The sequence below is a fragment of the Cydia pomonella genome, chromosome 3 (genome assembly GCF_033807575.1).
Source record: "Cydia pomonella isolate Wapato2018A chromosome 3, ilCydPomo1, whole genome shotgun sequence".
Classification (NCBI taxonomy): Eukaryota; Metazoa; Arthropoda; class Insecta; order Lepidoptera; family Tortricidae; genus Cydia; species Cydia pomonella.
Genome location: NC_084705.1, coordinates 25,308,293 through 25,322,161, shown reverse-complemented (window position 1 = coordinate 25,322,161; position 13,869 = coordinate 25,308,293). Strand labels below are relative to the sequence as shown.

Sequence of the window (13,869 nt, the reverse complement as noted above, 5' to 3'; positions counted from 1 at the left end):
GGTAGTGACCCTGCCTATAAAGCCAATTAGTCCCGGATTCAAATCCTGGTAAGGGCATTTATTTGTGTCATGAGAATGGATATTTGTACCTAAGTCATGAGTGTTTTCTATGTATTTAAGTAACAATTATATATGTATATCATTGTCTAAGTACCCACAACACAAGCCTTATTGAGTTTACTGTGAGACTTAGTCAATTTGTGTAATAATGTCCAATAATATTTATTATTTAGGCCTTGTGCAGAAATCACACGAGGTTTTTTCAGATAATTTTTTTACAATTATCTCTCCTTATACCACGCCAACCCCCTTACGTGATCTGTCGTTTTTCGTTATTTCTATAAAGATACAAGCAGATCTCATCCTTATGGCAAGCGACAATGTTGGAAGTTTTGCCAGTTTAGGTCACAATTGTTTTTATGGTGCTAACCTTATACATACCACTTCAATTTCTAATGTAAGGCATGGGCATTGCTTCTTTGTCAGTTTCATTTTAAAAGCCTTTGCACTTTTCAAGGTTTGCAGAGACCTTGCTAAATTTGCTGGAAACATATAATTTGTTACATAAAAACAAGTTTTCAAATGAAGACATTTTATATTATCTACACTGATAGATTTTGAAATTGTTTGATTAAGCTTTCTCTGCCTCTACCAATCTATCTCTGCCAATAAAGAGTATTCTATCTATCTTAACAATAATTACAAACATTACACTTCATATTTACCAGAAGTGAATTCTAAGTATATATCCTTGTGATCTTCATCTAAACCCACCATTTGGTACTCAGAAAAAAACATAGCTTGTGGAATTTCACACCATAATATTGGTGGCGCGGGGCCACAGTTTTCATCGCTGACAATGAAATAAAGTTGATCATCGGCTATTCTTGCAACACATTCTTTAGAAAGCTTTGATATTGTGCTAACTATATCTGAAAAATGAGTAAACTATAGTGGATATCAAAACCCTGATTACACTACTCAAACGTCGGTAAGTTCAAACTATGTCCATGTTTACTTGTAAATTCTCGCATTGGACCAGCATCTACCATCACTGCTCGAAACTTCATTGTTCTTACACATTAACTAGATGTAAATTCCAATATTTAAAGTTAAATCAATGCAGGCAGATCTACTGTTGTTTTTATTTACTTTGGCGCCAAGAGAAACACAGTAAACACAAAAGCAATGCATTTTCAATGACATTCATTGATATCTAGTTGCCATATTAAAAAGAGTAAATCCCCCAATAATACCATAGACAATAAAAATATTTTGGTTTTAGTAGTCCCTAAAGAAGTCAGCGAAAAACACGACAAATAAAAAAAAATTGGTGCAAACTATTATTATCCCATATAATTTTAATTTCGCAACTTTTCTACTGACAAACTTGTTTGACCGGCTATAGTTTGGCAACCCAATTTGTCACTGAAAGAAGGCATCAAATTCAAAGTTTGTATGGGAGATCGGTAACAGTTTTAAAATTCGCCGTCGTTTGTTACTGACGAAATTTCAATATTAATATTAAGAAGCTAAGTTCAATATTAAGAATGTGTCGTTGTTGACTCTCCGACAAAAGAATTGAGATCTATATGGGTGCCAAGTTCTGTGCTGTGTAGAAAACCCTAAAATTATAAATGATTTGACTTGGATAGTTTTTGCCAACAACAAATCCACAAAAGGAGCTTGAATAAATGTGTCAAATTTCATGTGTTTAGGTTAAATGGGTTTCAAGTTGTAAAAGGGTCAGAAGTAGCTCGAAATAGTTAGTGTAATATTACACACGGTTGCGTTACCAGTTCCTTTTTCTTTGAACTTGGCTGGACACGCTACCGCTAGGAATAAAAAACTAAATTAAATAAAAAGGAACTACAATATATATGTTATACTTCACCAAGCCAGCTTTTCTGTGAAATATGTGTCAAAATCAAAACAAACAACAACGTCAATTGCGCACTTATACGTTAAAGTAAGATGAATATAAGTATGAATATTGAATATGAATGTTCGCAACGATCATGCATGTAAATGCATGCAGCATAATAAATAATGTTAGCAAGTGTATGTAACGTAAGGAGCGCTAAGTGGCGGTGGCGCCCTGAAATATTTCACGTATTTTTTTTATTTACGTAAATGGAAACATTCAAATCTAGTTAGTCACGAATGTTACGATTGATCAGGATTTCGCTTTGATTTATCAGCGGCAATATTTTCTACCATTTTTTTTTTCAAATTATGCTAAACGGTATCAGAAAACCCTTCGATTGCGATCAACATTTTTTACACTGGCAACATATTTTCATAGACAAGAAGCGTAACCCACTTCCTATCAAAGATGGCGCTCCAAGTAGAGTTCTATTTACGTTGCATTATTAGCTATCTCTCTCAGACACAATATAATTCTAAATAGTGTGTAAGAGATAGATGATTCTCTTTTGATTGTAACGAATGCTAACGAATCGTGGTTATTTTACACATCAAGTAGATTTATTTATTTTAATAACTTGTAGTGTTAACGGATATTTATAATGTGACTATATTTCCTGTTTTGTGTATACCCTTTTTTAAATAATTAAATTGGTCTCGGGAAGATTACATGGCGTATAATGAAAATTTCAGGTATGTGTACAATCGATAATGGCGTCATTCCGTAGTTGTTATAACCACAAATTTCACTTGTCTGAGTTAAATTTTGACTGAAGGACATCCAATTTTGACTTTGAAGTAACTTTTACGAGGTTTAATGACGAATTTAATGACTCTACAATGCCCGATTCGCTTAATAATATCAATTTAAACCTCGAATATAGATTACCGTTAACTCCAACGTTTTTCCTTCGAATTCGATCTTTAAATATTTAACGGATTCTTGTTTTGAATGTTTTTCGTGTTTTTGCAATTGCAAAGGACCTTGAAAAGAGACTACAGAAACAATTTTCTTTCTTATGATGCTGTTTTTGTCGCATCATTCATATCAAACGTGCATTTATTAACGCATTTGGTTCAATGTCGTCCATTATTATGCAATGAAAAGCGATGCTATTTAGTCATAAGGGTTCTCCGAGCAATAACATTTGTAAAGGGATATCAATGAGGTGTCAATTGGTCAGCTCCAATAAGATAGGTAGCGGTTACTGTAAATAATGCAATGTTACGTTTCGCTGCGCTGGATGAGGTTATTTCGCTTGAGATATGTACGTTGAGTGGATTCGCGTTCGCGTATTGTTATCATTAACCGTATGACGACGATGACGTCACTTGACACTGCGAGCTGTATTGCTTGTATTATGAGAGAGATATATTACATTTATTATGGTCTGTTTTCTTGTTTCAAAGCCGTCAAGTGAATGAATTTAGGTATGGTATAGGTATAGGTTATAGAATATAGAACTACCTACCTAGGTGATAGAATTCCTTCAGAGTTCTAGCGCATCGTGCATCGCATACCCAGTAATAACAATTCAACGGCGCACTGAGGTAATCCCATACCTACCTGTCAATCTAAGTAGTAAGTAAAGTCTGCTCTATTGGCATTGGTTGGCGCATTCAATCTGCTTGGACATTACAGAAATGACCATGACTAAGGAATAGCGATAATGCTAATTATCTAATAGGTATCATTAATAAGTTACAACGAGGCATAACGAAGTAGGTAAACAACCAAGTAGATACATAGTTAAATATGTATATTATCAAGGTTTTCTATAGGAACTAATAGTACTAGGCATCGTTGGTTGAGTTTATTAAAAAAGTTGTATAGGTACTAAAGTTCTGTTTTTATATCCGTTGATTCCGTAAGTAGTAGTATTCCGTAGCTCTCTACTAAAATGAGTATTGATTAGTTAAATTAGGACAGTCAATTGGAATATAAAAACAAAGTTTACTTACAGGTTTTTGAAATACAAGAAGCTCATATGACGGCTCTGGACTCATTTAAACACACAGATTTAAAAATCATATGTAATTTAATAAGTAATTTCGTTGTTAGTCCAAAACACGAGAAAGAAAAAACCGGCCAAGAGCTTGTGAGGCCATGCTCAGTGTTGGGTTCCGTAGTCCGCCCGTCACAATTTAATAGGCTGCCTTGAATGTGCCTGTGTATACAAGCAAAATGAGTAGCTTTACAGAACATTTACTAAGGAACACTTTAAGGGAAGACTTTTCGCAAAAACTCAAAAAGGCCTATTCATTTTGAAATACCTATCCAACGACATCCCACATCATAGGATTAAAGCGAAAAGAAATAGGTACCTTTTTAGGGTTCCGTAGCCAAATGGCATAAAACGGAACCCTTATAGTTTCGCCATGTCCGTCTGTCTGTCTGTCTGTCCGAGGCTTTGCTCCGTGGTTGTTAGTGCTAGAAAGCTGAAATTTGGCATGGATATATAAATCAATAAAGCCGACAAAGTCGTACAATAAAATCTAAAAAAATAATTTTTTTTAGTGTACCTTCTCTACACGTTAAGTGGGGGTGATTTTTTTTTTTTCGCTTCAACCCTAGAGTGTGGGGTATCGTTGGAAAGGTCTTTCAAAACTAATAGGAGTTTTCAAGAAACATTTTTTGATAAAGTGAATATATTCGGAGATATCCCTCCGAAAGAAAAAAAAACTGTGTGTCCCCCCTCTAACTTTTGAACCATAGGTCCAAAAAATATGAAAAAAATCGTGGAAGTAGAGCTTAAGAAAGACATTAAATGAAAACTATAGCGAACATGATCAGTTTAGCTGTTTTTGAGTTATCGCAAAAAGTTTTCCCTTCATAGTAAAAAGACTTACTTTAATTAGGTACTGATTATGCAAATTTGCCTATTTGTTTAACTCGGGTGAAAGGTACCGTTTCATCCCTTGGTTAACAATTTACTATACTTTAAGCTCCAGTTTAGCTTATTGTGACGGAAGAGTAACTACGGAACCCTACACTGAGCGTGGCCCGACATGCTCTTGGCCGGTTTTTACACCCTGTGGGAACGGAACCCTAAAAATCATGACGACATGGATCATTTTCGTTTATTTTCAGTTATTTGTCGTTACCCTGTACCTGCATACCATAGCAGTATAATTTTAAACAGTGACATATTTTCAGAGTAATTGAGATAAAAGGTAAAAACTCGCGCGATGTCTTTATCTTCCGTCGAAAGTCCATACAAAAAGAGAAAAAGTATTCCACTTCTAAATATTTTCCGTTCTCCATGATTTTTTAGTATATTATTGACACAATTTACAATACAAAAAAAAAAATTCAAAAAATTTAATGTATTTATGCGAGACAGACTGACATGGCGATAATATATGGTTTCCTTCCTAGTACTACACTACAGAACCCTAAAAAGGTGTCCTCGTTGCTTAGAAGTGGAAGGCGGTATATTATAATAAATGAAAATGCCATCTTGAAACTGACACCTTTCCTAGTTGAAGGCAAAAATGATGCCACGCAAAAAATTGCTTAGACTCTCACCAAGTGTGCCCTGGATCGCGGGTATCATGATTTTTTTTTAATTTTTTGTAGTCTGAATAAATAAAAAAGTAATCGATAAGTTCCCTCAAAGGATTACGGATATTGAAAAGAGGGGTGGAATTTTGTATTGGGTTAATGGGGTATCAATAACCGTTGAACTGATTTAGTTCAAATTTGGTATGTAGATAGTTTTTGTTATGGGGAAAGATACATAATAGTTTTCAATCCCAAAATCACCCCATAAGGATGAAAAGGGGGAAATGGACGTTAGGGGGGGAAGGGTTGAAGTACGTACGTAAGTGCGAAAGTGACGCATGACATGACAAGTGATAAAAGTGCAACCATGATACCGCCGCAGGATTTTTAATAGTAAATCACCCCCAACTCCTTAAATGTCAAGGGGACGGAAGAATGACATAAGCAACTTAAAAAAAACGCGGACAAGTGCGAGTCGGTCTCGCCCATGAAGGGTTCCGTACCATTTGTGACGTATTAAAAAAAACTATTTACTAGATCTCGTTCAAACCAATTTTCGGTGGAAGTTTGCATGATAATGTATATCTTATATTTTTTTTAGTCATTCTGTTATTTTAGAAGTTACAGGAGGGGGGGGGGGGGGACACATTTTACCACTTTGGACGTGTCTCTCGCGCAAACTGTTCAGTTTAGAAAAAAATAATATTAGAAACCTCAATATCATTTTTGAAGACCTATCCATATATACCCCACACGTGTGGATATGACGAAAAAAATTTTTTTTTTAATTTTATGACTTAGAAAAAAAGTTACTTATGTACTAGATCTCGTTCAAACTAATTTTCGGTGGAAGTTTGCATGGTAATGTATATCATATATTTTTTTAGATTTTTCGTTCTGTTATTTTAGAAGTTACAGGGGGGGGGGGACACATTTTATTACTTTATTTATTTAATCTTTATTGCACAAAAGAAAACCTTATAGTACAAAAGGCGGACTTAATGCAATGAGGCATTCTCTACCAGTCAACCTTTAGGCAAAGGAGAGAGATTGTGGGCGGTGTTACTTTAACAACAACAACCAAATATAATACAATAACATACCATACATACAAAATACATAAATATAAATACTTATATTTCTTATAATATATACATAAATAACGACAAAACATATAGAGCTTACACACACATTATTATTTTTTCATTCTTCTAGCAAAGAAAGCATGTAAGGATTTTTTAAATGCCAACTTATTTTGAGCATTTTTGTTGCCGTAGGGAAGTCCGTGCCAAAGACGGGCCGCCTGCACGGAAAATGAATTCGACATGATCCCAGTGCGGTGAAGAGGGATAGATAGAGACATATTGCCGGAAGAGCGAAGTTGACGGTCCCGGGTAACGCCGTAGTATTGAAATAGAGACTTAAGGTATTCAGGAGAATGAGGATCATTTAACACAGAAAAAAGAGTACACAACATGCGGACATTGCGTCGTTGATGGATGGGGAGCCAGCCAAGCTGGGAACGAAAAGATGAGACATGATCATATTTACGAAGGCAAAAAATGAAGCGAATGCAGTTATTGAGCAGCCGATCCAATTTGTCGAGAAGTTCTTCATTTAAGTCCGGATAACACATATCACCATAATCAATAATGGGCAGGATAAGGGAACTAATTAATAAAACTTTGGTTTTGATAGGCAGCGAAAGTAGCTTATGAACAGCAACCGCTTCGGCGATTTTACCACTTTGGAAATGTCTCTCGCGCAAACTATTCAGTTTAGAAAAAAATGATATTAGCAACCTCAATATTATTTTTGAAGACCTATCCATAAATACCCCACACGTATGGGTTTGATGAAAAAAAAATTTGAGTTTCAGTTCTAAGTATGGGGAACCCCCAAAATTTATTGTTTTTTTTTTGTGAAAATCTTAATGCGGTTCATAGAATACATCTACTTACCAAGTTTGAACAGTATAGTTCTTATAGTTTCAGAAAAAAAGTGGCTGTGACATAATCGGACAGACACGGACATGACGAATCTATAAGGGTTCCGTTTTTTGCCATTTGGCTACGGAACCCTAAAAAGAAGTGAAATCCCATCAAAAACATTTTCATACAAAGTGTTGCCAAGACGAAATCATATGGCTCGCACTGTCAAAAAGTTATCAGATCTCTTGTAGAGCCAAGCTTCTAACTCTACAAGCCCTTCACAAACTCTACACCTTAGTCAAAATATATATACACTTTCTTACTAAAGACTCGGTAAAATGAGTCCAATTTGGAGATCTCATATAAGTAGGTCTTAAGATACAGTTGCCCAAAATTGCTCGTTTTTTTTTTCAATTTAAGTAGGTTTATGACCAGCAGTATAGGTATGATAAAAGATTACACATAGTTCAGACTTAGTATTAGAACCGACTAATATTTTGTTATACATAATAATAGGTCTCTAATAGTTTTGAAAGCCACAATCTGGGCTATAACCGCGAAAATCGAAGTTCGTCAATTGCGGGCATTTTTCTCTGTCACCCTAATTACGTCTTAGTGAGAGTAAAAGAGAAAGATCCCCGCAATTTGCGATTCTCGGTTTTCGCGGTAGGCCCCCTTCTGAGTAATGACATCATCAAAATACCTGCTGCCTTATTAGTCTTATATTGCAGTGTGAATTGCACCCAAACAGTTTATTGCATACACGAGCGAGGTGTGAGATATAAAATTAAACCTGATTAATGATACCTATTACCTACGATTTTGGCCTTTTGACACTAACATCGACAATGGCAGTTCCGTGTTTTTTTTTTCTAATGAAAGAATAGCTTTTTGAATCTAACGAAATAACGGTATGAAATTCCATTTCGGGAGAAAACGGTTTCCACTAAATAAATCTTAACAAATCACTTTGATTTTGATGTCGACCGCTTGAGCATAAATACATTAAATTTTATGATTTTTTTTTTGTATTGTAAATTGTGTCAATAATATACTAAAAAATCATGGAGAACGGAAAATATTTAGAAGTGGAAATACTTTTTCTCTTTTTGTATGGACTTTCGACGGAAGATAAAGACATCGCGCGAGTTTTTACCTTTTATCTCGATTACTCTGAAAATATGTCACTGTTTAAAATTATACTGCTATGGTATGCAGGTACAGGGTAACGACAAATAACTGAAAATAAACGAAAATGATCCATGTCTTCATGATTTTTAGGGTTCCGTTCCCACAGGGTATAAAAACCGGCCAAGAGCATGTCGGACCACGCTCAGTGTAGGGTTCCGTAGTTACTCTTCCGTCACAATAAGCTAAACTGGAGCTTAAAGTATAGTAAATTGTTAACCAAGGGATGAAACGGTACCTTTCACGCGAGTTAAACAAATAGGCAAATTTGCATAATCAGTACCTAATTAAAGTGTCTTTTTACTATGAAGGGGAAACTTTTTGCGATAACTCAAAAACAGCTAAACTGATCATGTCCGCTGTAGTTTTCATTTAATGTCTTTCTTAAGCTCTACTTCCACGATTTTTTTCATATTTTTTGGACCTATGGTTCAAAAGTTAGAGGGGGGGGGCACATATTTTTTTTTCTTTCGGAGCGATTATCTCCGAATATATTCACTTTATCAAAAAATATTTGTTGAAGACCCCTACTAGTTTTGAAAGACCTTTCCAACTATACCCCACACTGTGGGGTTGAAGCTAAAAAAAAAATCACCCCCACTTTACGTGTAGGGGAGGCACCCTAAAAAAAAACGACTTTGTCGGCTTTATTGATTTATATATCCATGCCGAATTTCAGCTTTCTAGCATTAACGACCACAGAGCAAAGCCTCGGACAGACAGACAGACAGACAGACGGACATGGCGAAACTTTAAGGGTTCCTAGTTGACTACGGAACCCTAAAAAACGGGACCCTGTTACTAAGACTCCACTGTCCGTCTGTCTTTGTGAATAGGTTATCTCATGAACCGTGATATAGCTAGTTGTTGATACTTAGTTGACATTTTTATAGATGCTGTATTTCTGTTGCCGCCATAACAACAAATACTAAAAACGGAATGAAATAAATATTTATGGTAATAATATGGCCCCATTATATATTTTATATCATATTGGCTATGTGCACGATCGTCACGCAACCTAGCGTCCGCAAGTCTAGGGGAAAACGTCAATTCACTACATCTTATAAAACTACTCCAAAACTAAAAACTACTGAACAGATTTTCGTATGACTTTCATCTATCAATAGACTGATTCTTGAGGAAGGTAACTTGTTAAGGTTTTGTGTAAATTGGTTGAAATATAACGATGTTGTCGAAAAAAGCTCCTAAGCTTTAATCGTAAACGCCGCTTAATCTGTTTGAGCTATAACTATAACAACACAATGTATGGTGGGGTTGTCTCCCTTTCATGGGTCTACAAAAAAGTCCGCGATATTGAATGTCTGTCTTTTAAGGATAACTACCATACCAAATCTTAACTACTAGAAAAAGATCACGTAGGATTTGCAAAGCTATTTACACGGATACAGTATTAATAATTATCAAATTAATACGTTAGTTATATTAAGCATTTCAATAATATAATTTAATATTATTATTACTGCTCTTAGTTTTAATGACGATCATTATGTGATATCTACTAAATATTTAGTTTGACATGTATTCCATTATTTCTTTTTAGTTTCCTGTTTCCTTTGTTTCGTAGTTTTTAATTTGACGGTAATTTTGAATTTGCTTTTTTTTTTGATAATTATTATTGACGTTTTATAATTATATGTTTGCATGCCAAATCATTGACGATCATAATGTAAATTCATATAGATTAACATAAGAATAATTTATACTGTAATTTATCGTTATGAAAATAAATAAATCTAAATCTAAATCATACAGCTTACAGTGCTCCCTTACACCATACAATTTAAATGAATATTTCAGGAGTAATCGTAAATTAAAGTTTCATTTCGATCCATATCCTAACTTGTGCGAAATGTTAAAGACGCTATTCGCAGTTAGTTATAATTTTTACCAACTTATACGCTGGGATCGCTTTACTTACCCCCACCATGCACTTCGCACGGTATATAACAAACGTGATCTTTTTTGCGTGATGGTACGGAATCCTTCGTGCGCGAGTCCGACTTGCACTTGGTTTTATCGACCCAACTATAACTTATAAAGGTTTTGGTTGGAGTCTGCCCTTGCAAATCTAGTTGCCGTGTGAATTTTTCCATATGATTTGCCCTTTAATAAAATGTGTAAAAAGTTAATATATTTAAGAACTACTACATAATTTGCGATTATAGCAAAAAATAGGGGACTTAGTAGATACAGATACGTTTGTATGGAGAAATGGTCGTCCCCTTTCCTCTTAAATTATATAAATAATTATCTTATCAATATGTTGTTACAGCTCTAGCATGCAGGATGACCAATCGAAGACGTCTCTGCAAATGCAGATAGAGCGCCTTCAAGTTTTGCGGGCGAAACTTAACACTGTAGCAGAAGAGGATTACGTCATCGTCAAAGAAGAAGTACAGTAAGTACTTGGATGTTTTTAAGGTTTCAAAGGTTCATTTTCTATGGTGCATGAGAAATAAAATTAGTTACCAAATCTTATACCTTTAAACGAGCAATTCTTGTATATATATTTCTGTGATCTCGGAAACGGCTCTAACGATTTCGCTGAAATTTGGTATATGGGGTTTTTTGGGGGTATACAATCTATCTAGATTAGTCTTATGTTTGGGAAGACGCGTGTTTTCGAGTTTTCATGCGTTTTTCTTTCGACGCAGAATATGGTCGCTAATTTCGTGTTGCCGGCCACGGCGGCCACTGTCCGTCTGGCCCAGCGGGATAAGACGCGGACGGCTAGAAACGAGTGTTACGGGTTCGAATCTCGCCCGGTGACGAATGTTTTTTTTTTATATATGTTCAAGTTTATATATTTTTTTTTAATTTTTATTGTTTTAGACAAGTTTAATTTAGTAAAAAAATGTAGTTAAGATTATCACCTATACACCACCATATTACAATAAATAGTTATAACCGAGCAACGCTCGGTCGCCCAGGTACTGCTAATTTAATCATAGAGGTAAATTCAATAGGTCAAAGGTTTGAAACGTTAAATTTAATTTTGCGCTACATTGCTTCTACATAATACTAAACGTTTATTGTTTGAAAACATAAGAACATAACTCTTCTTAGATGTGATGTGTATTTTAGGAATGCCGGCAGTTTAAAAATTGGATGTCGAGCGTTTTTATTATTTTATCTACACACATATCATAAACCTTCTATAATGTCTTCAAAATCCGTAAATAATGGCCAACATTACGATAAACTGTTTTGTTACAACACATTTCTTACTGTGATGATGTTGTAGTAAACCACTTATGTACCATTTCATGAGAAGGAGCAGATTCCCCATAATATTTTTGAAACAGTTTTCAGTCTCTTTAATAGTGTTTCCACGTAAAAAGTAATGTTTAATTAACACACGAAATTCGCTTTTCTCCATTTTCCAACAATTTTCCGAACGTATTTGACATATGCCTCAACAACTTTTTTATTGCCCCGCCTTTAAAAAAAAACTGCCAGCTACCAAGGAGTTCAGAATTGTAATTAAAAAGTTTATATGTTCAAATGATTTTTGTTTTACATAGTCACTGACTTCTTAAACCGCTCTCGTAAGTACAGAGCAAACATAGCCGCGATACGCCTGTATTACAGTCTCTTTACTGCATACTTTATTTTAATCACACTTGCTTGAAAGAGATCTTATTTCATGCAGGTGTACTGAAAGACAAAGGCGTATATTGTTGCCGCGTGAGTTATGGATTGTGAAAAAAAAGCTATAACTTCCTAGGGAGTTATAGCTTTTATTTTTGATTGTGTCACTTATTCATACGAACCAAGTAGGTATAAATGAGTTTTACTTTTAAAATAAGTACAGACGTTTATAGTTTATTTTTATTGTTTTTGTTATAAAATATGTAATTTGATGAATGTAATAGCCGTTTAAAATATTTTTACAGAATTTTCAATCGTGGCTAAATGCCGGATAAGTCTGTACCTTTGATGCCTACTAACCTGTCATAGAATGATTTTTCTTCGCAAGTGTGATGAAAAGCATTGTGTGCAACTCCGGGGGTAAGAATATTGCAAACTCGGGTCTTTGAATGAATGAATGAAATATAATCCAGAAAATTATTTCCATATACATTATACATTTTCTTTAATTACTACAATGTACTGTAATAATTATGTTCATTCCAGGATAAAGTATCATCCACGCGTATACCTAAAAAGTTAGTCTGATGGGACTCCGATACAATTTGATTTAAAAAAGTAACTGTGAGAGGTTGTTTGAGAGCATTCCTATTTACAAACTGGATGAATGTTGTCTTTTATAAATTAACATTCAAATTATTTGATTGTGTCATTGTCATATGTCCTAGGGTCACGACCACGACAAGGGATGACGACGGACAGGTCATCTGCGAAGAGAGTACATTTGAACCTCGTTACATTTGGTAAATCGTTAATGTACAGTAGGAACAGTAAGGGTCCTAAAATACTCCCCTGAGGCACTCCCACACTGTTAAGTTTAGTAGACGATTGATAAGCAGTTACTGTTTTGTTAGAATCAATTTGTAATACCTTCATAAACTGAGTCCTGGCATGAAAATATCTCTGAGCCAATCATTAACGACTCCTCGTATGCCGTAGAGTTCACATTTTGCTAGCAAGGTTTCGTGCGTGACAGACAAAATCAAAAGCCCGGCTCAGTCAAAAAAGACCGCAGTTACTGGCAAACTCTGGTTCATGTAACTCAATATATCATTTATTAAAGTGAACGCTGCTAAAGAGGTCGATTTCCCTTAATAATAGGTATAAATTAGACAACAGACTACTATTACCTCTACCTATACGTAATACCTATCTTATACAGTACCCAGACTACGTTTTTATTTATAGGAATATTATTTAGAATAAAAAATCATCATTATACTTATTTGATTAAGAATAAGTTATTCTCATTCAATTTTATCCCATACGAATTATACCCGTTCCGACCAACATTATTGGAATAATTTTGACGGGAATAAAATCGACATGATTTTTATTCTTACGAATTCACAATTATTTTATTCTTGACTTGAATGCCCAACACTCCTCATCACTAACCACTCATTAACAGTCCCCTTGGACTTAAAATTTATCCTGATATTGACGTATTTTTTTTATAAACTTATTAAATATTCAAAAATGTAAATTAGTATGGCACCTAAAAGTTCTTCTTCGTTTAAATCGTGGGTAGGTGTCTGATCTTAATAACCTACCTGTACACACCTCAATAAGGATCTCACGTCTCATCCCACAATGAAATGTGAAATGCATTGGCCATAATAAAACAACCCAGGGCGAGACGGG

The 13,869-nt window shown here is 34.8% G+C and overlaps 2 protein-coding genes across 8 annotated transcripts in view; one reads left to right on the top strand and one right to left on the bottom strand.

Moving 5' to 3' along the window:
* Positions 1–13,869, bottom strand: part of LOC133516401 (checkpoint protein HUS1) — a 16,479-nt gene extending 2,610 nt beyond the window's left edge. The window contains exons 1-4 of one of the 5 annotated variants that reach the window (XM_061849315.1): positions 11,835–13,869; positions 10,493–10,677; positions 726–932; positions 442–542 (exon numbers count right to left, since the gene is read on the bottom strand). In XM_061849315.1, coding sequence (XP_061705299.1) covers positions 442–542; positions 726–932; positions 10,493–10,677; positions 11,835–11,953 — 612 coding nt within the window. In that variant the 5' untranslated portion in view covers positions 11,954–13,869. Of the gene's footprint in view, positions 1–441; positions 543–725; positions 949–1,018; positions 1,329–10,492; positions 10,678–11,834 lie in introns of those variants that run through there. The other 4 variants (XM_061849316.1, XM_061849318.1, XM_061849317.1 and 1 more) reach the window with 4 other exon arrangements.
* The window catches only part of LOC133516394 (mucin-2), a 67,593-nt gene continuing 56,178 nt past the window's right edge, over positions 2,455–13,869 (top strand). For 2 of the 3 annotated variants that reach the window (XM_061849302.1, XM_061849299.1), the window contains exons 1-2: positions 2,455–2,619; positions 10,847–10,972. In XM_061849302.1, coding sequence (XP_061705286.1) covers positions 2,597–2,619; positions 10,847–10,972 — 149 coding nt within the window. In that variant the 5' untranslated portion in view covers positions 2,455–2,596. The remainder of the gene's footprint in view (positions 2,620–10,846; positions 10,973–13,869) is intronic. The other variant, XM_061849304.1, reaches the window with a different exon arrangement.